Source organism: Aedes albopictus, chromosome 1, assembly GCF_035046485.1.
Source record: "Aedes albopictus strain Foshan chromosome 1, AalbF5, whole genome shotgun sequence".
NCBI classification, from domain to species: domain Eukaryota; kingdom Metazoa; phylum Arthropoda; class Insecta; order Diptera; family Culicidae; genus Aedes; species Aedes albopictus.
This window is the reverse complement of record NC_085136.1, coordinates 185,823,938-185,848,549: the sequence shown is the minus strand read 5'-3', so window position 1 is coordinate 185,848,549 and position 24,612 is coordinate 185,823,938. Positions and strand designations below refer to the sequence as shown.

The 24,612-nt window shown below is 39.1% G+C and overlaps 2 protein-coding genes and 1 non-coding gene across 4 annotated transcripts in view; 2 read left to right on the top strand and 1 right to left on the bottom strand.

The window, feature by feature from the left end:
• The window catches only part of LOC109622731 (uncharacterized), a 51,333-nt gene extending 41,978 nt beyond the window's left edge, over window positions 1-9,355 (top strand). For both annotated transcript variants that reach the window (XR_003892964.2, XR_009996319.1), the window contains exons 7-16: window positions 192-701; window positions 1,046-1,444; window positions 1,514-1,735; window positions 1,795-2,045; window positions 4,666-4,889; window positions 5,062-5,786; window positions 6,674-7,476; window positions 7,644-8,799; window positions 8,967-9,034; window positions 9,099-9,355. This is a non-coding gene — a transcript (uncharacterized LOC109622731). The remainder of the gene's footprint in view (window positions 1-191; window positions 702-1,045; window positions 1,445-1,513; window positions 1,736-1,794; window positions 2,046-4,665; window positions 4,890-5,061; window positions 5,787-6,673; window positions 7,477-7,643; window positions 8,800-8,966; window positions 9,035-9,098) is intronic.
• Window positions 9,356-9,496: 141 nt separating this feature from the next.
• Window positions 9,497-15,559, bottom strand: LOC134285372 (uncharacterized). Its single transcript, XM_062845976.1, has 3 exons — window positions 12,767-15,559; window positions 12,495-12,706; window positions 9,497-10,262 (listed from the first exon to the last, which is right to left on the bottom strand). Exons 1-3 carry the CDS (start codon window positions 14,073-14,075, stop codon window positions 9,987-9,989), a joined length of 1,797 nt encoding a protein of 598 aa, XP_062701960.1. The 5' UTR covers window positions 14,076-15,559; the 3' UTR covers window positions 9,497-9,986.
• A 369-nt stretch (window positions 15,560-15,928) lies between these two features.
• The window catches only part of LOC134285373 (beta-1,3-galactosyltransferase 5-like), a 20,046-nt gene continuing 11,362 nt past the window's right edge, over window positions 15,929-24,612 (top strand). Inside the window, exons 1-2 of the mRNA XM_062845980.1 lie at window positions 15,929-16,065; window positions 16,141-16,358. The gene's annotated coding sequence lies outside the window, so the exon portion shown is untranslated. The remainder of the gene's footprint in view (window positions 16,066-16,140; window positions 16,359-24,612) is intronic.

Genomic DNA, 24,612 nt, shown 5'->3' with positions numbered 1-24,612 from the left:
TATACCGGACTAATCACTTACCTATATAAACGATTTTTTGAGACAAGGAAATACTAATCGCATTAATAATAAAAACATCACAATAACAATAGGAAATTAACAAAGTATTACCGATATTAATTTTATTGAATATTATCTTGCACCACACGTAGGGGTCTATCAACTAATCAAATTCAATTTTTTCAATTCAGGTGAGCAGTCAAATTTTAATGCTCTTAAAACGTGTCTTTTTCACATAAAAGATTTGGTAAACATTCGCAAAAAGTGGATCGATATGATTAAATACCAGTTAAGCAAAACACTGCGTAGCTGTAAATCCAAAGGGCAACTATCGTTGGCATCCAAGGTGTACCTAGCTGAATCGAATACAGTAGACAGGATAGAAGTTGATGGAAATATCGAGAACTCTCCCCAGGGCTTGCTAAACGATTGGAGCTCGACGAGAAGCAGTTTAGCTGCAATTCACTCACAATCGCAGGATCTGTTCTATTTGAACCGAATGAATACCGTGCAGTCCAATATGAAAATCCGGGGAAATTTGCGATCGAAATCGACACGAATGAAACACGTTAAAGTACAGCATCCTCATTCGGGAAGACCAGCCTACGTGCGACCCAAGAGGGATCTACAGTCATCAAAGGTAGTGACATCCGCCATAGTCAACGCTCGAGAAGTGGTTTACAGTGGGAACATGTTTGCACGTAAGTATCATTCAAATGTATAAGATGACGAACTGAAAAAGCTGTTGGATCTGGAGCGATGTCTTTGTATGGATTCATCTGAAATACCATTTTTGCTACCTAACTGATTTGTAAAATTTTTTAAACAGAGAAAATCAATTCATAACATCTGTTGGATGTCATCTTCAATTCAAATGTTCGTAGTAGTGTTCCTTCCACCTTTCAATGATTCATTAGGATGGTCATTGGTCATGTACATTGCAAATGAAAAAGGAATTTCTGTGAGACGCTAAATACAATAATCCAGATATATATTGAAACTAAACAGATGTGTTTACTACATTTACAATTTTATAATTTTGCAGATACACTTAGTCGTAACAATATAAACTACGTTTCGTTGCCCATTCATGTCGGCAATCTTCATACACCAACGGTTCATGTCAGTTTGAATACAATCAACCGGATCCCAATCGATGAAATGTTGTACAATGCGACCAATAAAGTTATAGAAAAGGGTCACAAAGTGTTCAAATCTATGGACACAGACGCCCTCAAAGTGTACCTGGTGAATGGAGTTAAAACAACACAGCAGTTTTCTAGTCTAAGAAATTTCGTCGTGACAGCCGGCACTGGAGCTCCTGTAAAACTGACCGGAGCACGTGGCGTTACAAATCTGATCGTGAGTGGTAAATTGAACAACATTCCTTTGGATGATCTGCTACAACAGCTGTACTATGTGGATAAAAAATCAACAATCAATGGTGGGTTTTCCTTACACGAGTTATTGTGAACTTCACTAACTTCATCCTCTTTCACACTTTTCGTTATAGGGAATGTTTTTCTACGGGCACCTTCACACATACGGAATGTATACACTAGACACCTGAATAATATTCCTACCAGCAGCTTTTTCGATTTAAGAACGAATCAAACCATTTCTGCCGTTGTGCATTTATCACAAGTGTATGCTCGAACTTTGTACAGTAAAACAATCAATGGAATTAACATTCCCAACGATGTCACGCTGATAAGCTCGGCAAAAACCATAAACGGTTAGTGTGACCCGAATCTCCGAGGTATCACGAAATTGACCACGCAAGTTTTCTTACAGCGGCACTGGCATCCAATTTTGTCGTCACGAAAGATCTCACACTTTCGGCAAAGGATCAGCACTTTACCAGGCATGTACTGGGAACCAAGGTTGAAGATTTCTCTCAAATCTACTCGGGACGTGTATATTTGAAAGGTTCTCTGAAGGTAAAACAACTTAATCTGGAAATCCCGAAAGGTCAACTTATTTTGGGTGGACTCACGGCTAGTCCGGATGTGCAGAAACATTTCTGGATGAAACACGTCGAGCAGGTTAGTGATTAATTTTCATTTTATACATACATCAGCCGAGAACTTCGCAAGTTTTATGAGGAAGAAGGCATAGAAGTTCAGTTTACAACGCCGAATTCTTCGCAGCAGAACGGCGTCGATTTGCGGCGAAACCGATATCTTCAGGGGATGCCCATTAATATGTTGGTGGGAACAGGTTTGGGGAAGATTTTTTGTGGCAAAATTGTTAGGACACCGGCTGCCATCCAGGGCTGTACCTAAGACTCCATATGCCACAAAAGTTCAGCTTATTGGACGCAATGGCTTAATTTCCCCACCAGCGGGGGGAAAATAAAGATTTCATACAATTATCATTGATTGATTGCGAGTAGGAATGCAATGTACATCGAGCTAGAAAATGAGTCGGATCGGAGCGGTCATGGGAGAAGAACTCCGTTCCGAGGATTTGAACGATTCGTTCGAAATTCGATTGAATCAGTCGAATAGTGGAATCGCGGAGAATGGTGAAGCTTTGAATAATTGTATTGCAGGTATTGCAGAATTTTCTTCAGCTGAACCAACGGATTACCATAGGCATTGGAAATCTCAAAATGGAAGAAGACGACGCATTCGAAAATTGAATTGCACGATGCTAATTTTCTAACAACAAGCTATAAGACTAGGTCCGTCTATCGGAGAGAAGGAAAATCATTTATGACACGCAAGGTTTACAAGATACAGTGTGATGAGAGTGAAGAAATAATAAAGCATAAGGCTAGATTAGTGACTCAAGGCTACAACCTTTGCTATGGAATCGGTTAAGTGGAAGTTTTTGCTCTAGTTCTGCACCAGAAAACGTTGCGAGCGGTGTTGACCATAGGAGCAATCGATACTGCAGCTAGCACTTGTACGTAAAATAGCGTTCCAGCACGGAACAATAGAGGAGGAGACCACAACACGCTTTTGGAATAGTGTTGTACATGCAGCGCTTATAAAGCTGAATTTCTTCTTGTCTACGTCGATGACATTTTAGTGATACGTGCAAACTCAGCAGTCATTGAGGCGGTGTTTCAGACACTGCGGAAAGATTTCGACAAAACGAACCTTGGAAAAGTTTAACAGTTCTTTAGGCCAGGAAGTCCGTTGCAATGGCGGATTTTACAGTCTATGCTCAACAAGTAACATATACGTCAGTTCAAGAGTTCAGTCTGAAAGATTTCGGATAATCACCGCATAATGGCTAATCAGCAATGGGTCCAAGCAACATCAAGTCTGACTGAGCCGTAAGAAAACATTAGTCGGTACCGCAGTTTTTTCGATGCTTCTATAAGTATGTGACAGTGAATGCTAGATCAGATATGACAGTTAGTGTGTCTCTGCTTGGAAGAAAAGTAATTGGGCCCATGGAAATGGTTTGGATAGCGGCGTTAGATACCTGAACGGTAAACGTAAGAAGCGACTGGAATTCGGGCCGGGACAGGGATGGTCACTTATAGACTACTGCAATGCGAACAGGGCAGCTGACCGAAAGTCCACATGTGGGTACAAATTTTTCTTCGGAACAGGACCGATCGCATGGTCACAAGCAACACAATGCGTCAGTCTATCGGCGCAGTATGTGGCGTCCCAGACAACCAGTGATCGTATAAGATGTTGCATAGGATGTTAAAGTGGAGGCCATATGCGTACATGCCTCCATTTAGGCGCATGTAAAATGTACGCATATCGCCTCCACTTTAACATCCTATGCAACATCTTATACGATCACTGGTTGACTGGGGTTATGCGATGCGTTCCAGGTGTTCCTCTGGCTGTGTCGGTTGATGGAAGACTTCGGACAAGTACAGTATTGTCAAACAGTCTATGAGTACAATCAAAGCTAAGCTGCCTGAGTTTCATCAATACGGAACGAACGAGTAAGAGCTCGAAGCATATTTATACGAAACGGCCGATCAACGTTTGGGGTTGTGCCCATCAGACACACGCATCGCATAACCCCAGTCAACCAGTGATCGTATAAGATGTTGCATGGGATGTTAAAGTGGAGGCCATATGCGTACATGCCTCCATTTAGGCGCATGTAAAATGTACGCATATCGCCTCCACTTTAACATCCTATGCAACATCTTATACGATCACTGGTTGACTGGGGTTATGCGATGCGTTCCAGGTGTTCCTCTGGCTGTGTCGGTTGATGGAAGACTTCGGACAAGTACAGTATTGTCAAACAGTCTATGAGTACAATCAAAGCTAAGCTGCCTGAGTTTCATCAATACGGAACGAACGAGTAAGAGCTCGAAGCATATTTATACGAAACGGCCGATCAACGTTTGGGGTTGTGCCCATCAGACACAATGATAGCAAATACGCTGACGAAACCTTGCTTAGTCTAACTAAAGTATATACACAGGCCTCGGCTGCTTGCTAAACTGCCCAATTCTCCCTCGCCCGATGTAGGCTGTTGGCTGTGTCCTTCTGCTCTCTCAATGACTTGATAACGTTGGAGTGATCCTAAGCACAATTGCCATTGGTTTGACACCGCATATCGAAGGATATGATAGATAAGTTAATTTTCAGCATATACTAGATTAGTAGTCTAGGGAATGTAGTGTAAAATGGAAACAAAATAGTAATACTTTAAATTATTATGTAATATTTTCAGGACATAGGAACCTTTACCTTCAACCGCAATGTCGAGGCAAGTCATCTGGTTTGTGCCGAATTGAACTACAACCCCACGGTAAACTACCTGAGGGGTGACCAGTGGCCGTCGCATCTGAATCTTGAGATGTCTAACGTCTATGTTCGAGGTTTCATAAAAACTTATGCTACCACTCCTACTTTCCTGCAATACATTAACACCGAGGCAGTTCAGCGCGGATCTATGTAAGTATTCTACTTTTGCGTGTTGTGGTGGTTATGTAATGCTTGCGGAATTACAAATCATTAGTAGATAAGCTACTTTATCGTTCCCAGCTGAATCTACTTTCTTATTAAGGAATCAACCCACTGAAATTTTCCGTGCCCGCGTAATATTGAATGCTTCCGTTTTCCGTAGGTCCACTGTATCAGGTCGTAAGATCTTCACTGGCCAGCTACACACCGATACACTCGTCTCAGATGCCGTGGATAATATCAACATACAGAGCTTGGCAACTGACTTCAGCACGATGGCGTTCCTCGATGGAGTCAAGGAAATTGAACATTTCTCATCGGAGGAAAGTTATATCGAATTGCTCGGTGCGTTGACTTTACAGGACTACCAGAATACTTCGTTCAGCGTAATGGTGGACAGCAGTGTAAATACGCACACCATGCAAAGTTTGGAGTATATGTTCCTACCGGATATAAAAGTAGAACATTTCCAAGCAGCGCTGATCAATGGGGTGAACGCAGAAGATTTTATATCCGAAATTGATAATTTTACGTACCGCGTGGATCCCTTTGCCACGCAGTTCAAGATAGACAATCTGGTTGTGAAGAAAAACGTTATTTCAACTAGCCAAATGTACTTTTTGAACACTATCGGCGTGAAGGAATATTTCAAATTGTTGACCCTGAAGGGTGTCGGTGACAAAGCGCAACAGTGGGAAATCGGCGGAAGTAAAATTTTTCAAAAAGAAATGGCAGTCGATGGGAAGTTGAACGTGGTGCACGTCAATCGTTTGATCCTGGACAACATTCTCTACAATTCAGCTCGGAAAACGACTCCTTTGAACATCGCTGGTTTATGGAGCATAACGCAACTTGCGACGAAGTATTTAGCGACAAAGCAAATAAATGGTATGTAGCGGAGAAAGTTAACATATTTTTTTTAGTTTAATTTCATGAATTTTGGGTTGTACATTTAAGAAAAACGTCGATGAATAACAGTGAGCGAGGACGCGGTTAGTTTTTTTTGTCTGTATTAACGAGATTATTAACCTTAGCTAGTTCATCTCGGAAACGCGGTTAGTTTTGGAATTTAATTTTCCGGAAATGCGCTGTTCGGTGAACTACGCAGAACGACGCAGAAAGTAAACAGTTAGTGCACACGGCTAGTTTAGGAAAAATCTTTGCCGAAAGTAAGTTATTTGGCGCGAAAAGTAAACTGAGAGTGTGAGCGACTAGTTTCGGGAAAATCTTTGTTGGAAGTGCGTTGTACGGTGCGGAAAATGAACGTTGAACATGTGCGCAACTAGATTCGGAAAATTCTTTGGCGAATGTGTTTTTCGGCGAGAATATAAAAAAAATCGTTGCCGAGAGTGATATGTTTAGCGCGGAAAGTGAGCAGTGAGCGAAAAATGAAGAAAACGTAACTCTTAGGGGCGATTTCTTCACCCTGGCTTAAGCGTTAAGCCAGATTTAACTATATGGGTAAGCCTGGCTTACCAGTTAAGCCGAGGTGAAGAAATCGGCCATTAGGGCCGATTTCTTCACCCTGGCTTAAGCGTTAAGCCAGGTTTAACTGTATGGGTAAGCCTGGCTTACCGGTTAAGCCGAGGTGAAGAAATCGCCCCTTAGTTAGAAACAAATGGTACATTGCTGCGAATGCATTGTTAGCCGCCGAAAAATAAAATTGTTTGCTGGAAAAACTTAAGATTTGGAAATTCTCTTTCAAAATCAAACAAATCTCGGATCGTGGTTTTCTTTTGCAAAACGTATTTCATGTATTGTTTTTTTTTTTACAGATGTCCCAATCAAGCATTTGCAAAATTCCAACTTGAAAACATGCAAAATAAAACACGATGTTTCCATTGGTTCGCTGTCGGTATCTAGTAGTGTACACGGTCACATGTTTCCGAATAGTTCATCAGTGTTGATGCCTCCAAATATTCAGCTGCTCTCCAGCTTGACCGTCCAAGGATCGTTTTTACTGGAGCACTGGAAGCCTGGAACGTTCTTATTCGATGTGATGTTATCAACCGTGACGGGTGCATCGAACGTTTTCGATAGAAAGGTTGTTTTCCGAGGAAACCACGTAGAGATTGTGAAGCTACGAAACGAAGGCAAAATTTTTAGCAAAACTTGCAATTTTGTCAACTTGCTAATGGACTCGGTAAAGAGGAAACAACCCAATCTCGTTTTCAGCAGTCTTGGAAAAACGTTCAAAGAAGTAGTTTGTCTCGGCACGGTGGCTTCTGATGATCTTGTTACAGTAACATTGGTCAACGGAATAGATGTGGTTCATTTGAATCGGAGCATTCACTCAGTTGGACACCACCAGGAAATGATCAAGTCGACCAAGTATTTTGAAGAGGAAGTCAAAGTTGTACAACTGCTCTGCAACGATCAGCTGGTCGACGGCATTTATCCGCATCATTTAGATCTTTACTCCGAGGCAAGCCAATTGACCAAGAAACGATACCAATTTGATAAACCTATTTCCGTTATCGGAAACTTGTACGTCGATGCCGTCAACGACTATTCGCTTCAACATTTCTTGGCAACTCGCGTGGTTAAGAACAGGACGTACGCACAGGAGTACCAACAGGTATGTAGTTTTTTTTTGTAATAATCAAAATTAACTCCTCATTTTTAAAAGGTTTTAATGGTCAGAGTTAGACTTCTGCTTCTTTCTGGTAGACTGAGGTTCTGGTTATCCAACATTTTCAAGATAGACAATAGTAATTGCCTCACAATCATGCTTGCTTATTTCAGGAAAAGTCTCAACAAGTAACAGGATTAATAACGTTCTCAAACTTGGTCCTTTTCGGAGAATATAACACAGTCCATGTAGTTAACGGTATTCCGGTAAGCGAGATTGTGTCCAGATCGTCCAACGAGCATCAGGTTATGGTTAAGCCAAAACATTTGAAAGGAACCATCAAGCTGCTTGGACCTACCTCGGTCATGAAATGCAACGACGTGAATTTGTTAGATGTCTACAAATCCAGCTTTTTGACCAGCTCGCCTGAAATCGCTTTTAAAGATCTGGTTTTTGTATCCGAGAGCACTTTGCAAAATGGATTATCAATTGACAGTAGACTGAATGGTGTTTCTGTTCAGAAAATGATGAAACTTCGGCTGTCCTCAGTGGAGGACCTGTTGCCAATGATTCCGGTAATCAGAGAGCAGATAACTGTATCTAACAGAGCATACGTTGCCAATAGTGCGAAGGAGTCCCGCATGTTGTACATTGAGAATGTTCCGTTTGATGAAAGAGGTACTATGGTCAGCAAAAGTGAAAATAGGCAGTCAAGTGAAGCGTCCGAAAATGTAAATTTTGACAAATCCTGCCACAACGGAATTAATCGCTTCAACGTTACCATACGTCAGAGGTCATCGAACGGAGATATAAGTTCTGCCAGGGCCGTATTAGATGGAGTATTGATAAGATCGGAATGGAAAGAACTTGCGTATAACGAAGAAATTGAAACACTCGTAGTTTCACAGATCGAGAGAAATGCCAAGCCGATGCTACTTATTTACGTCAACAGAAATGGAGAACTCAGTATTCAGCAGGAGCTTCCGCTGAGCTCATCGGCAGCAGTATTCTATATGGTGCACATTAATGATTCAGCGCTTATGTTGGCTGTAGCGGACTCCCATCAGCTTCACCTAGGCATCTTTGCCCATAAGCTCAAATTATTCCGCTATGATTCGGATGCGATGCGCTTTGTGCATTTGAAAACGCTCAGTGGTAGCTATAATGATGTGGCGGCTATTGATGTCGAGGATGCGATAATGTTTGCAGTTTCCGAGAAGGGCTCCAACATGGTGGAAATATTTTCCCTGGAACGTTCGTATTCATCGCTGTATCAAAAGTTGATTTTCGATTCTACTGTGAACTCCATGAAGGCGTTCAGGCTACAAGGTTAGTATTTCGTAATTCCGTTTGTCTCGAGTTCGACGAAAATCGATGGTGCTCTAGAGCAACCATGGAAAGTAGAGGGCAAATCTGTTGTTCTGTTTTAAGCTTGTATGTATGTTTATGTTTACAATGTTCTCCTATTCATATACTCAATCATTTCTCCTACACAGGGTCTCCGGTTATCCAGATATCGACTATTGACAATTTAGTCTACGTTTACAGTTATAGTACTCTTGAGGTATGTTTAATTCATCGTAATGTCAATTAACATGCGTTAACTTGTATATTCTTTTTCCTTCTAGGGCTGGCGGCAACTATCGTACGGCAGGATACCGTCTGATGTGAACTAGGCTGGGCTTTGATATTGCTTTTTATCATTTTAATATGATATCTCTAAGCTAGTTGTTGGTTATGTTCTTTGTGTTATTCTGTATGTTTTTTGAGAACTGCAAATATGTTTGCCAATTGATCGAAAACGTAGTATATGTGTTATTACAAAATTAATTGTTTCGAATATATTCATCTTTATCTTTGGGGTAATTACAATCCCCGTTCCCGATTTGCCGTTAAGCTTTGATAAAAACGAACATCCTAGACCTATTCATCCAAATTTCGGCTACTGGGCACATTCTCGGCTCCGAATACTTGCCTTTGTCACACTCATACTTATCAGCAATTGGCTTTTAAGCCCTGAGCGATGGATCTATTTATGGCAATGCCGTAGACAGTGCGAAAAAGGATCGTTTTTCCGTCACATTGTCAGTGTGCTTTGACTTTCCTTTATTAAATACTGTTTTATACTTAAAACACTTTTTAAAAACTACTAGAAGGTCACTCCGGACTATGGCTTTACTACGGGTTATAAAGGTTTTCGGATGATAATCTTGAAAGGCTTCTTGTCTGTTTCATGCACTAGACTCGACTGAGCCCTGTATTGTATTGCATGCTTATTGAACTCTCAATCTGAGAGTTTTGTTCATTACATCAACTTAACTGTTATACAACAATTCTCCCTTCTTTGAGAAAATAATAACTTATTTGAAATAATGTAGGACAAATACAAATTCAATGTTTTCTTTGAAATTCTGAATGCAATTCAATTGCCGAATATAAGTTAACTTAAAATAATTATTCATTCAATTCAGATAATACCGCTACGGTTAACCGGGCTCAGTATCATTTAATTTTAACTACTCAAGCACTTTTTCTTCTTGGTTCGATCGCGTAGCACTTCTGGTAATAACTGGACTGCGAGCAACACTGATCAGCTTCCGCTTCTTGGTTTCTCGTTGTTCTGGAACGTGTGGAACATCTGGAAATCCAATAAACGGATCTTCTAATTCGATCGAATCACGTCTTCGCTTCCGTTCGTGGAATGGCATAAGAACCATAGAGCTACGCCGCTGATCATGAATCAATTTTAGTTGATTTCGATGAGCTGTAACAGTTTGATGCCCGAGAGAAATCTGGAATAGATTTATTGATATTCGTTTTATAAATGTAACCGTTATCCATTTTTCTATTTCATTTTTCCTGAAATTTTTGTAAAAAAGCTTATCGCCTACCACCAGCTTGGAAAAAGGATCTGGCAAAAGAGTATCGCTCTCAGTTATTTTCTTTCTTGCTTCAGGTGTCTCATCTAGATATGACTTATAACTGCAATTGGGATTTATCAAATCCAATAAGATTTTTGGTCTTTTTAAAAATATCTTTTCGGAAGGAAATTTACCATCTGGAGATAGGCAACTATTTCGGTAATTAATCAAAAATAAATTAATTTGGTCATCTATATCAAGTGTTCTAGTGCTTGGGTCGAGTAAAAACTTTTTTAATACGTCCTTGACTACTCTTACAAGTCGTTCAGCTTGGCCGTTGCTTTCTGGGTTGTAAGGCGGGCTCTTTAACACCTTGACGCCTTGTAATTCCAGAAATGACACAAATTCTTTCGAATTGAAGGGTGGCCCCCCGTCGGTAACCATTACGTCTGGCAAACCGAAGGTTGCAAAAAACCTAGCTAACTTTTTTAAAACTCTTGCTGCGTCTGTTCCATACCTCATAATTTCGACTTCCACCCACTTCGAGTGACTGTCAACTACTAAAAGAAATGTTTTATTATTTAAATGAAAAAAGTCAGCATGTATCCTGCTGAAAGGACGATTGGTTGGTATCCATGTTTCCTTTACCTTTGGCTTCTGTACTACACTCATTTTGGCACATATATCACATTGTTTAACATAGTTTTCTATGTCTGCGGCCATACCCGTCCAATACACCACTCGTCTGGCTAACTGCTTCATTTTAACAATGCCACTGTGATTGGCATGCAGCAACTTCAGAATTCCATATTGCATACTTTTTGGGACAATTACTCTCTCTTTGAAAAGTATACAGTCTTCGACAATCTCTAGTTCATGTTTGCAAGCATAAATGTCCCTAAATGGCATTGCTACTTTATTAGGCCAACCATCGTTGATGAAAACTTTCAATTGTTTTAGAACCGAATCATTGTTTGTTTCCTTGTTAATTAATGAGAAATCTAGAGGAAACTCTTGAGAGAAATTCAAACTGTTTACGTAGCCTCCATCAAAGCAATTTGGAACAGGCTGTTCTAGTGGGAAGCGAGAGCAGAAATCTGCGTTTCCCATTTGAGATGATGGACGATATTTAATTTCGAAATTATATATCGCCAATTCTAACACATATCGTTGCAGCCTTGTTACAAACAAAGAATTTCTCCCTTCTTTGCCGAAAATACCAACGAGTGGTTTATGGTCTGTATAAACGATGAACTTCTGACCAAAAAGAAACTTGTGAAATTTCTTAACACAACATACCAGCGCCAACGCTTCCAAGTGGAGTATTGGATATTTTTTTTGGGCGGGATTTAGCGAAAACGACGTGAAACATATTGGTTTTTCAGAATTCTCTATCGTATGAGCCAACACTCCGCCTAGTCCATAAGAAGATGCGTCTGTTACTAAAATTAAAGGCTTACGCGGATCATAATATTGTAAAATATTAGCGTTGAGTAGTGCTGTTTTGCTCTCTTCAAACGCAGCATCACAGTCTTTGCACCAAATAAAATTAGTATGCTTTTTCAAAAGATTATAAAGACATTTTAATTTAGTAGCCATATGCGGTATGAATCTGTTATAAAAATTGATTAGTCCTAAATATGATTTAAGTTCCGTAATATTAGTCGGTTTCTTTGCGTTGCAAATTGTCGAAATTTTTTCCGGGGACGGTAACAGCCCTTTATCAGTTATTAAATGACCCAAGTATGGAAGCCTATTGACGAAAAATTTACATTTTTTCCAGTTCACCCGTATGTTCACTCTGGAAAGTCTTTCAAGAACTGACACTAATTTAGAATAACACTCACTGATGGATTTTCTTGCAATTAGGACATCGTCAAGATAAACTGTAACATGTTCCAGCCCGCAAAGGACTTGGTCCATGATTTGTTGGAAGATCGAGGCGCTTGATGTAGCTCCCTGAGGTAACCGATTGTATGTATACAATCCTTTAAAAGTATTTATAACAACAAACTTCCGTGACCTTTTTGATAATTGTAACTGAGTGTACGCTCCAGCCAAATCGAGTGAGCAAAATACACTGCACCCGGCCAAAGATGCAAATATATCCTGTGCCAGTGGTAGTGGATAAGTATTTGGAATAAGCACTTTATTAATGGATACCTTGCAATCGATCACCATGCGTATGTCGCCGTCTTTCTTCATAACGGCGATTACTGGAGACGCCCACTCGCTTGCTGCTATTGGAGTAACTACGTTCTGCTTTTCTAGCATGTCCAAGTGGTTCAACAGTTTGTCACGGATTTTGTATGGTACCTCGTAAGCACGCTTGAAAATTGGCTGATCATTTTTTAGGATAAGTTCAGCTTCGTAACCTGTTATTGGTTCAGAAAAATCAATAGTAAACACTTTTGAAAATTTAGCTTTCAAATTACCTAAAAGTTGCTCCTTATCGTCTTCAAAGCCTACTTGTTTAACTGCTTCCAATCCAATCAAACCTTTACGCCAGTGAGGAAAAAACAAATCCATCCAATCTCTCCCGATAAGTGGGGTGAAATTATTATCAGTCTGCAATACGATCAATCTAGCTACAGCAGTTTTATTGTTCACAGATACAAAAACTTCCAACTCTCCGAGTATTTTTAAACGTGATCCACTGACTACCACCAGTCTGCGTGTGCAATTTGAGAGTGGTATTTTTGAGAATTTTTCGTAGTATGTATTTTTGCCTATTACTGACACTACCGAACCAGTATCCATTTCCATCGCTAAACACTCATCGTTTACTGAAACTTTAATTAAACATGGCTCACTAACACTGTTTACGGCTTTAATCATCAGACACTCATAATCTGAGTTATCTTCGTCGCTAGATTTTTTAACTTTCATACGCTTGTAATAGTGAGCAACATCGTCCATTGCAGGTTGCGGCTCAACAACAGAATTTACTGCAATAGACTTCTTGAAATGAAAACAATCTCTTTTCAAATGACCCTTGCGTTTGCAATAATTGCAAATAGCGTTTGCATGGAAATTTTTCTTTTGGTCCCGAGAAGTCGAACGATCCCACCTTTTGTATGCGTTTCTGGAAACTTGTCTTCCCCTGCTATTGCTTCTGTGCCTATAACGATTATCCGTATGCCAATTATCGTGACTCTCTGGTTCGTTTCGTCTGCCAATCCGATGCTTTACAGAATGTACATTCGAAGCGCTACCTTCATTCATTATTCTCACACGATTGCCTGCATCTTCACTGTTAATAATCATCTTCTCAACAGCCTCCATGCTCAAATCATCCTCCATTAGCAGTTTGTATTGTAACGTTTTGTCGCCAAGACCCATGATCAACCTGTCTCTTATTGCCGTTTCTTTAAATTGCCCAAAATTACATTGTTCTGCCAACAGCTTTACAGCTAACACAAAATTTTCGCTAGACTCTGTTGGACCTTGAAAACGGGTATAAAAACGATACCTTTGCATAAGAGCTGGATCGACTTTATCAAAACGTGATTTGAGTTTTTTTACTATATCGGCATAGCTAACGGTCTCTACGTCTACATCAGGGTAAAGTTTAGCTAGTTCGTCATATACTGCTTCACCACTAAGAGTAATAAAATATGATCGCTTTTGGTCTTCGGGCACGTTATTAATTTTGCAGTAAATATCAAATCGCTTTATGTAATTCGTGAATGATCTTCCCACCACGTAGTGGTCTAACACACCGATCAAACCCGTTGGTGCCATTAGAGAGTATTTGCCGATCTAAAATAACAAAAAGGTGGTCACTTACTTGAATTAGTAGTTACTCACGCTCCACTACCGTCGATGGATTCCTATAAACGCAGCCGGTGATAGAGCGCTCCGCTATTCTTGTCAACTCCGCAAATATCTCAACGCTCACTGGTCTCCTGTGAGTGCTCCTCTACGCCGCTATCGTTGCTTGTTGATCACCGCGTTTGTATACTTTGTTGAACACACTGAATAGCACAATTTATTCTCATACAACTCTCCTTACTCACAGATGAACACTGCTCGTCTCACCACCAGGTACTCACCGCTTAGCAGGTTTATAACTCACACAATTGGCTGTTATACTCTTACACTGTATACTGCTCTTCTCACCACCAGGAGCTCACCGCTACCAAGCCTACTTAGCAGATCTTTGGCCGGCTCTCAGGCTGCTGGCCGTCGAACACCACGATACACTTCAACAATTTGCAAAACTAAATGGTGGACTATTGCATTTGCTCTCCTTGTTCTCCTTCTTTTCTCTATACAGGGACCGAGAACAAAGGTACAAAATGGCGTGAACTACCGAACTACGCGTTTTCCTGACAAAACTGCAGAATTTCAATTTCCACTAAAACCTACGGATCTTTCTGCCCGTTTTAATCAAGCAAGATTCACTGCTAAAAATAAATTATATAAAGAAACACTATGCAGAATGATCAGCTACTGATTCTACACTTATGCCACACCATGTGGACGACTTGTAGAACAGCACACTATCGCGAAACACGACTAGGAAAAAAAAAATTGTTATTCTAATTTGATTTCAAACGCGTTAAAACGTATTTTTCTCGTCGCCACTGTTTTATACTTAAAACACTTTTTAAAAACTACTAGAAGGTCACTCCGGACTATGGCTTTACTACGGGTTATAAAGGTTTTCGGATGATAATCTTGAAAGGCTTCTTGTCTGTTTCATGCACTAGACTCGACTGAGCCCTGTATTGTATTGCATGCTTATTGAACTCTCAATCTGAGAGTTTTGTTCATTACATCAACTTAACTGTTATACAACAAATACATACCTGATTTTGTTATTCACGCGTCTATTCGAAACAAAAGGTTTCATTAGCTAGTGCACTGCAATATAATATAGTGAGTTCGTTCCATGCTATTATTCTATTGCGATAGTTGAGTAGGGTATCGTGCCACTTGGGCGGTGGCTTCTATATTCGTCTGTTTTCCACTATAACTCAGTCAATTTTGAACCAATTGACTTGAAATGTTTTACATGGGTAGATACTATACCTATCTCACCACATTCCAAAAATTGTGTCAATTGGTTCAAATTTTACTGAGTTATAGTGGAAAACAGACGAATATAGAAGCCACCGCCCAAGTGGCGCGATTCCCTATACTGTAATTTAATGGACTTGATGCAGTAGATGGTGATTTGAAATCTATTACTTCTATCACACTGCAAAACTATGTCTGGTCAAGAAAAGAAGGACCGAAAAGCAGGACAGCATCACTGACTTAGATAATTAGAATAAAGAATTCACAAGTATGACACCGGGAAATCGACATACGGGGCCCTCAAGGGACCAGTAGCAACAAGTTCCTGGACCAAGTTCGGTAAAATTATTGGCGGTAAATGTGGAAACTCGTCTAGGATTGAATCCTAAGAGCGAATTGCTAAAATTAACCCAAAAGTGGTTAACAACAGTTGTGAGAACGGCAGTTTGGAAAACAAAGGATGGTCCCAGACACCTCAAAAGAATCCACCACAAAAGGCATGTGCAAGGCGATTAGCCAGCGTTACAAACAGGGGATCGTCAGAACAACGACCAATATTAAACATGTTTAGACAAACCTACAGCATACAAGAGGGGTAACAGGGTAACATGCGTACTTTTGCAAAGGTTTGCCAAAGGAGACCTCGACCTGGTGTTAGTACAGGAATTGTGGATGGTGTCGTATGGTGTTGGGTCTTAAACACCAAGATGTAAGTCCAAGATCCAAGATCCTTTTCCAAGATCAGGCTTACTAATAAATGGAATGATTAACTTTCCCATTACAGAATTCATCAAACGAGAGTTCATGGAACTTTCAACAGCCAGGGGAAAATTTAATGTTAATATAGCACCAGCTTGTTTTCCTGGTAATGAAGAAGAAGCTCCAAAGTCCTCAATCCGCGAATTTGTCACTAGCTACCGACAACAAAATCAGCACTCAATCATCGGTTGCAATGCGAACCACAATGCACTGCATTGGAAAGTAGTGACATCAACAGACAAGGTGAGTCCTTTTTATATTAACAACATTGGTAGGGGAACGTTCAGAAATTACGTCCAAGATTTGGGGGAGAGGGGGGGTTTATAAAAGTATGACAGTACGTGTATAAGGTATAGGAAAATAGTGTGACAGAGGGGGAGGGGGGTCTAGAAATCCCGAAAAACGATGGACGTAATAAATGAACCTTCCCTAGGGGTAGGCGGTGCATAATGAGCAGGTGGAACATAGTGCGAACCCTTCATTTTCACTGTAAATTTTCAAATATGTAGTCAACTTATTTTTCATCCAATAAATTAAAAAAGAAGTCTTGAAGCAAAATGCGTGAATTGGTCATGTGTTAATAGCAAAAATATTAAAAAAAACTAGCTTACCTAAAACAAGACTTATGCCGTTTTTCTTTTTGATCCAGTTCCAACCTGGGTTGGAACTGGATTAGATCACAGTTTCAACCCCAACCCGACTTCGCTTTCGCTTGTACTAAAGTTTGTTTGACGTTTGTTTGTTTACACATTTTCCGCCAATCCAGTTCCAACTCAGGTTCAAAAAGAAAAACGGCATTAGTGTTTAGGCATTTAAATCAATGAATGCTCTATCATTAAAACAAAAGTAAATTGGCATTTGCTATAAAGGGTAAAGCGGGGCATGATGAGCATGTGGGACAAAAAAGCATGCTGCATTTTTACTGCAAATTTCCAAATATTTACTTCATATCTTAATTATCTTCAATCCAGTGAATTAATGACAAATCATTAATCAAAAAACAGGTTTATCATGAGAAATTCAGCAAAATGCGTAAAATGGTCATGACGTGGCACAATATTATAAGAATCAGCTGACCTAAAATTATAATTTGGGGATCCAAATAACAACGTAGCGATCATCTATCAAGTTTTTTGATATTCTCTGAAGCAATGACATGTTCCTAAAACATTTTCAAATAGGAATTGGGGCAAAGTGAGCAACTTGAAAAACATATTGGAAATGCAGGGTGGCCACAAACTCGGGAAATTCGGAAAATGCGGGAAAAAGTCAGGAATTGGAATCCATCGGGAAATATGCGGGAATAAGTCGGGATTTTTTTTTTCATGATCGGGAATTTTTAAAATGATGTGTAGCGCTTGTAAACTCAAACCTAGATTTAGCACTTGACTTACTTTAAATCCAGATTCTTACACAGTTTCAGAAGTTTCACTCAGGAATCTCAAAAACCATATGATGCAGATGAGCATTGGATTCAGAAAACTACGAGTGATTTCTTCTTTGATAAAGATAATCCGGGTGACTTGTTTTGATTGTCCAGATGCTTGAGTCAGCGATAAAACCTTAAATTTAGGCTAAACATATTTTAAATCACAATTGTTACAGATATAGTTTTGAACGACTAAAAAACATAATCTACAAAACGTGAAAAAATATCGCAAATTTTTGTGATAAAATTTTGATTGGTTTTATCAAAATTTCCATTAAATTCTTCTCCAAAATTCGTTGAGATAACATAATAACAGAATAATACTTCTCCAACATTTTCTTAGAAATTGTTTAGCCTGTTGCTTGGTACAAATTTCCTAAATGGAGGAGAACGTGACTCTGAAGCTGACCTACTGATACATGGTTAACGTTATGTGTCCGACAAACTTTTTGCTTTTTTCTACACCGTTCTTTTCAAATGGACGCTGGGTAGCCTGTCGGCCACATAAGGGTTAATCATAGCTTAATAATGACGTTAACCAGAAATCATCAAAAAAAATGCGCGAAAAAAAACTATTATTTTAACAAGAAGAGTATGAAATTCTTTCATTGATTTGCTACAGAATATTTCACAACGCTATTTGTCGAGAAATACAGTTCGAGTATAATCGAGAAATCACGTAGTTTGCAAAGTTTTGATTGTGTTTTGCCAGGAAAAACTAAGCAAAAAAACCCTGCAATGCTGGTGGTAATCAGAGAATTCTTGTCGATGAGATTTTGTATGCTGACGAACTTTGAAAAGGATTTTCTGATTGAGACCATGGAGAAATTATTGACATAATTTTCAAGATTCTATCCAGATTTTTTTCTTGTAATAGTTAGATTTTTTGCCGAAATATTTGGCTGAGCTTTGGGACAAGTTACAATTAATGTTTTCATTGAAACTTTAAAATTATTTCTTAATTTGCTAGTGAATGACTTCCTGATATTATTGCTTTGCAAGAGTATTTAACGGTATTTCTATAAATTTCAGAATGAGTACATAGAAAAGCTTTCTGCAATCACCAAAGTCATTATACTAACATAGTGGCATTTAATTTTTTTTAATAATTACTAAACATTGAAAATTCAGTCGTCACGGAAGAATTTCTGATGTTTTTTTTATGGAATTATGAATTGATGGCGGGAGCAGCTCTTAAAGTGTTTTCTGCGTAACGATTTGTAGAATTACTGTATTAATTTATTAATAAATACATACCTAGAATCCTTGCAAATCATGACATTAAAACGGAAGCAAAATTGCAAGTTGATAACCAGAAGACATAATTCTTTGGATTTCCTTATAGATACGACTGTGATATGTTGATTCAGGGCAATGGCTTTCAGTCTGTTTCAATTCGAAACGTCGGATGAAAACATAGAAATCCGTTTTGAATTGAAACAGACTGAAAGCCATTACCCCGAATCTCTAATTTTTTTTATGAAATATTTCAATGTATGGCCTGTCTACTATAGGAACTCTTTTTTAAAAAGAAGTATGCTATACCCAACAGTTTCCATAAAATATTAATAAAATAAAATAAAATAAAAAAATATTCACGAGTTTCCAAGTGAGTTCTTATAAAATGGGATTAGCAATTAGGGTATCGCGCCACTTGGGCGGTGGCTTCTATATTCGTCTGCTTTCCACTATAATTCAGTCAATTTTGAACCAATTGACTCGAAATGTTGTACACGTGTAGATACTATAACTATCTCACCACATTCCAAAAGTTTTTCAATTGGTTCAAATTTGACTGAGTTATAGTGGAAAACAGATGAATATAGAAGCCACCGCCCAAGTGGCGCGATTCCCTAAGTTCAGAATATCCAAAGTCAAAGTTTTGTTTTTCAGGGTTTGAGAATTTCTTTACAAATTCAGCTAGAAATTGTTTATGAATAGAAAACCAATTATGACAATCCCCAGGTATTTTTAAAATTAGATAAAAATTCCTCTAAGGAATTCATCGCTAGCTATTCCCACTAATCATGAATATATCTGAGTTCTACATTTTTTTTTATCTAAATGTATCTTCAGAAGCCAGTTTCTTCCAAGAGTTTTGACATAAATCGCCAGCAAGTCCTAGTAAAAACCCTTTATATATACGAAATATAAAACTATGTGCAATTTAATGGATTTCGGATAATTTTGAAACTGGGGGTTTGTGTACGAACCTGTTAATATAACGGAATTTAATTTTCTTAATAATTATTTGTTTACTCAATTAATGAATAGATTAATTTGTCACCAGCAGAGTATGTGAGAAAATATCACAGACATTTATTCAACATTTCTGCAATAAACTTCTTCCAGGAAATTTGTTAGCCAATTCCTCGAAGAATTTCACCAGAAAAACACTCCCATAATTCTTGCTATAGGAATCAAAACAGAATTACGTCAATAATGCCATCCTTCATACCTTCAGAATTCCTGGGATAGCGTAAAAAACTCCTTTAACGTTGAACCATTCGTCATTGAAATCATCGTCATCATCAAACATTTAAAAGCAGTTTTTTCGTTCAAATCAAACATTTTTGCAACGAAAATGGATTCACTGTGTTCCACATGAGGAATATAATACTGTGAATACATTTTCGTGGTCGTTATTTTAATTGACAGCGAAAAAACTGCTTTTCTATTTCCGAAAAATGATGACGGATGCTTGAGCCTTAACCTTAGTAAGGTCTTGGGGTCTTTTTTGACCTTTCCCGAATTTCAATTCGTTATAGCTTTTGTTTCGAAAGGCCTAGAAATCTGAAATTTTCAGACAATTATTTTTTTGTGGAAAAATATCATTTCCATTCATCCAAAACATTGGACGACCCCTAGGGGAGCTCCCATAAAAAAAGTTACAAATAAGACCCTGGGGTCATTTTTGACCCCAAACTTTGAACGGCTCTCAAAAATCAGTGGCTGGGCCGATTTTGATTTTCTTTGGCCCAAATGAAAGCCACACATGTCTAGTTTTCAAAACCCCCGGAGAGTTCCGGATTTGGTCACTCTGGCCACCGGGAACCTGCTTCAACTGAAAAATGCCGCTTTAGAAACCCTAACTTTGGCAAGCTATAACTTTGCAACCGAACAAGTAATCAGGACCGTTCAAGAATCGTTGGAAAGGTATTCACGTGAACTTTGATTAAAGACATTAATATTGACTAATTCTTAAGAACCGGTTCCGGGAATCCGGAACATCCGGAAAGTAATGTTTTTCACGATAATGTGCTAGAAAGCACATTGATATTATTTACAGGATAGAAGTTTTTGCATCAAACTTCTTTAGGCCATAATACAATCTGTCGAGAACTATTTCTGTATGTTTCTGGTTATGTATCGTCCTTCTGGAACCGGTTCCAGGGATCCCACAAGATGGCCAACGAGTTGACTGTAACGAAATTGAACGGTTTTCTGCGCTAAACACATCTGCGTTGGTTAACTCATGAATCTCAATAATTTTACATGCTCCATATTGTTGTGATATGTAAAAATATTGTTGGACATTGTGGTCTTATGTGGCCACCGGAGTGACCACCGGAGAAACCCGTATTGAGGGACTTCCATGTTTTTGCAACAAAGATAGGCATTCGACGGCTCTAACTTCATGATTTTTCATGGCCATGTGGCTTCTGGCATTAAATAGAAGAATTGACCATTCTGGTCAGTTTTGGCTACCGGAGTGACCACCGGAGAAATCCGTATTGAGGGAGTTTCATGTTTTTGCAACAAAGATAGGCAATCGACGGCTCTAACTTCATAATTTTTCATGGCCATGTGGCTTCTGGCATTGAAAAGAAGAATTGACCACAATGGTCTGTTTTGGCCACCGGAGTGACCACCGGAGAAACTCGTATTGAGGGAGTTTCATGTTTTTGCAACAAAGATAGGCATTCGAAGGCTCTAATTTCGTGATTTTTCATGGACATGTTGCTTCTGGTATTGAAAAGAACAATTGAATATTCCGCTTTGGCCACCGGAGTGACCACCGGTGAAATCCGTATTGAGGGGGTTTCATGTTTTTGCAACAAATATAGGAATTCGACGGCTCTAACTTCATGTTTTTTCATGGCCATGTGGCTTCTGGCATTAAAAAGAAGAATTGACCATTCTGGTCCGTTTTGGCCACCGGAAAAAATCGCATTGAGGGACTTCCATGTTTTTGCAACATTCTGTTGGGCATTCGACGGCTATAACTTCATAATTGTGTACTATTTTGACTATTCTGGTCTGTTTTGGCCATCGGAGTGACCAGCTGGAGGAACACATACTAGGGAACTCCTATGTTTATTTTTTAACGCTCATATTGTCTAGATTTATCACCAGAAGCAGTCTTTCGACGGCTCAATTTTCATGCAGTCTTCGACACGCGACATATTATCTTTATGCTCAGTTGTTATTCTTATTGTTCAACAAGGTTATTCTGTAGTAGAGGCAATTCATGTTAAAATATACTGCGATTCTTGTAGTCTGATACTGCACTGTCAATGGTAATATGGTTAGTTCGAGAATTGAGGATAGTTTTACTTCGGTTCACAAACAAACCTTTCATCGTTTATTTTGGTTAACACCACCTAACGTTTTGGTCGTCTATGTTCACTGTTCTTGAAAATCACATCGTTTCTTTTCATTATCTTTCTAGATATGTCCACATTATTTGTTAGTACTTGATATGCTTTCTCCTTTCTTGCTGGCTCTATTTTCTTATACTTACTTGAAGTCAGCTTTTTCAGAATGAAAAGTTGTCTTAGTTGGAAGGAGAAGGGCTTTCTTGAAGACAAACAATAGGGGTATTCACGAAACAGATTAAATTGCTGCGTAAGCCATGATTTTCCGCTTATTTGAAATGTTTCACGATTTTGCGAAAGAAATAATCAAAGATTGCCTTGGTGATCGCGACGTTTAATCAGTTTAATCAGTTTACGCTGTTTAGTGAATCCCCCTAATGTTTCACTTGAATTAGGGAATTATCAAGTTCTGCAATCGAGGAATTCAGTCACAAATATTATCTATTTAGTGAGTTTTATGAACATTTCGCAGTTCTTTAATTTTTTTAATTAAATTAATTCGTCTAGTAGTTTCAACTGCCATACTCTTAAAAGTTCCACGGAGAATTCCTTTCGAGTCCGACTGACATCAAGGTATACAATTAATAAAATATGCATGCTGCCCAGGGGCTGAATTTCAAACCAAGTATCTCATCAATGAAGAATGCAGTCTCTCCAAGATTGCAGAATTCTGAGCTATGAGATTTTTAAAATTTGCGTGTTTACTGGTGCCACCCAGAGGCAGAATTCTGACACAAGTGTCCCATTTTGTGCAAGTCTATGTCAGACTGATCAACTTTGCCGATGACTAGCGCCACCTAATGGCAGAATTGTGGAACAAGGTTTTCGTTTTATGTAAGTCTATGTCATACTAGTCCATTTTGCTGAAGACACCAACTTTCTTAGTTATCGGGGGGAGCGACACTAGTTTTGTTGAGCCGAAAACTTAAAAAAATGTCAAAAAAAAAGGTAAACGCCGCCTAGTGGCAGAATTTTGAAACAAGTGTTTATTTTTATGTAAGTTTACGTTCTACTGATCAACTTTGCCGAAGACACCAACTTTCTAAGTTATCAGGATTCTGAGCTATGAGATTTCTAAAATTTGCATCGTCACTAGCTCCTTCTAGTGGCAGAATTGCGAAACAAGTGTTTATTGTTATGAAAGTTTATGTCATTCTGATTAACTTTTCTGAAGACGCCAACTTAATAAGTTATCGAGGGGTGGGGGGTGCGACACTAGTTTTGCCAAGCCGAAAAACTCCAAAAAAGTCGGAAAAGACGAAAAAACCGGTAAACGCCACCTAGTGGCAGAATTTTGAAACATGTGTTTATTTTTATGTAAGTTTATGTCATACTACTCAACTTTGCCGAAGACATCAACTTTCTAAGTTGGAGCGGACCTGGTGTGATGGTTAGAACACTTGACTATCACGCCGAGGACCTGGGATCGAATCCCACTCCCGACAAACTCACAAAATGTGAGTTCTTCCTTCGGAAGGGAAGTAAGGCGTGGGCCCCGAGATGAACTAGCCAAGGGCTAAAAATCTCGTTAATACAGATGAAAAAAAAACTTTCTAAGTTATCAGGATTCTGAGCTATAAGTTTTCTAAAATTTGCATGTTCACTAGCGCCGCCTAGTGGTAGAACTGCGAAACAAGTGTTAATTTTTATGTAAGTTTATGTCATACTGATCAATTTTGCCGAAGACACCAACTTCGTAAGTTATCAGGATTCTGAGCTATGAAATTTCTAAAATTTGCATATTCACTAGCGCCGCCCAGTGGAGGAATTTTGAACTTCGCAACTCATCGTCAGTAAGTTATTGGCGTACTCAACAACTTTTCCGAAGACACTATCCTTCCAAATTATCAGGGTCTTGAGCTGTCGCATATCGTAACGTTTGCTTGACAACCTGATATGGTTTCTGTAGTGCAATTTAGCATCAAACTGTTGATGGTCCCTCTAGCGGCCAAATTGCCAACTAATACTATGAACCAAAGTTCTAAATGGTAGATCTTATCAAGCCCTAAAACTTTGCCGAAGAAAGTATTGCGCTAACTCTTAACACACCCGAGATAATAGGCCATACCCCCAAAAGGCCGAAAACCCATAAGCTCTTAGTGTCCTATTAAGCGGATTCCTATCGCGCCCCCCGACCCTCGACTGTATATACAAAGTTATGAAATAGGTTGAAAGAGACTGGTCAGGGCCAGGGATAAAACCCAGTGCCCAGGAGTAATCAGGAACATTAAACCACAAAGTCCGTTAAATGAATCAGAGCCTTAATTCAATAAAGCTTTCAACAACAGTATAGTAAAATTTTCACAACTGTCGTGTACACAATATTTGCGCCGATAAATAAATAACGTATGATGAACATCTAGCTACGCCTCTGACAACATCATGATTGGTAACCCCTAAAAAATTTCTTGCGCCCCGTTGTTGATCTTCATCATCATATGCTCAACCGATTTTCCCATTATTCTCGAAA

Excerpts from the sequence above, each read along its gene's own strand:
- LOC134285372 (XM_062845976.1), bottom strand. The coding sequence starts at position 14,075 with ATGGCACCAACGGGTTTGATCGGTGTGTTAGACCACTACGTGGTGGGA. Across the intron at positions 12,707-12,766 it reads CGATAAGGAGCAACTTTTAG|GTTACGAAGCTGAACTTATC; the intron begins GTAATTTGAAAG and ends AACCAATAACAG. Across the intron at positions 10,263-12,494 it reads GCATGGTGATCGATTGCAAG|ATTTCTCTCGGGCATCAAAC; the intron begins GTATCCATTAAT and ends AATCTATTCCAG.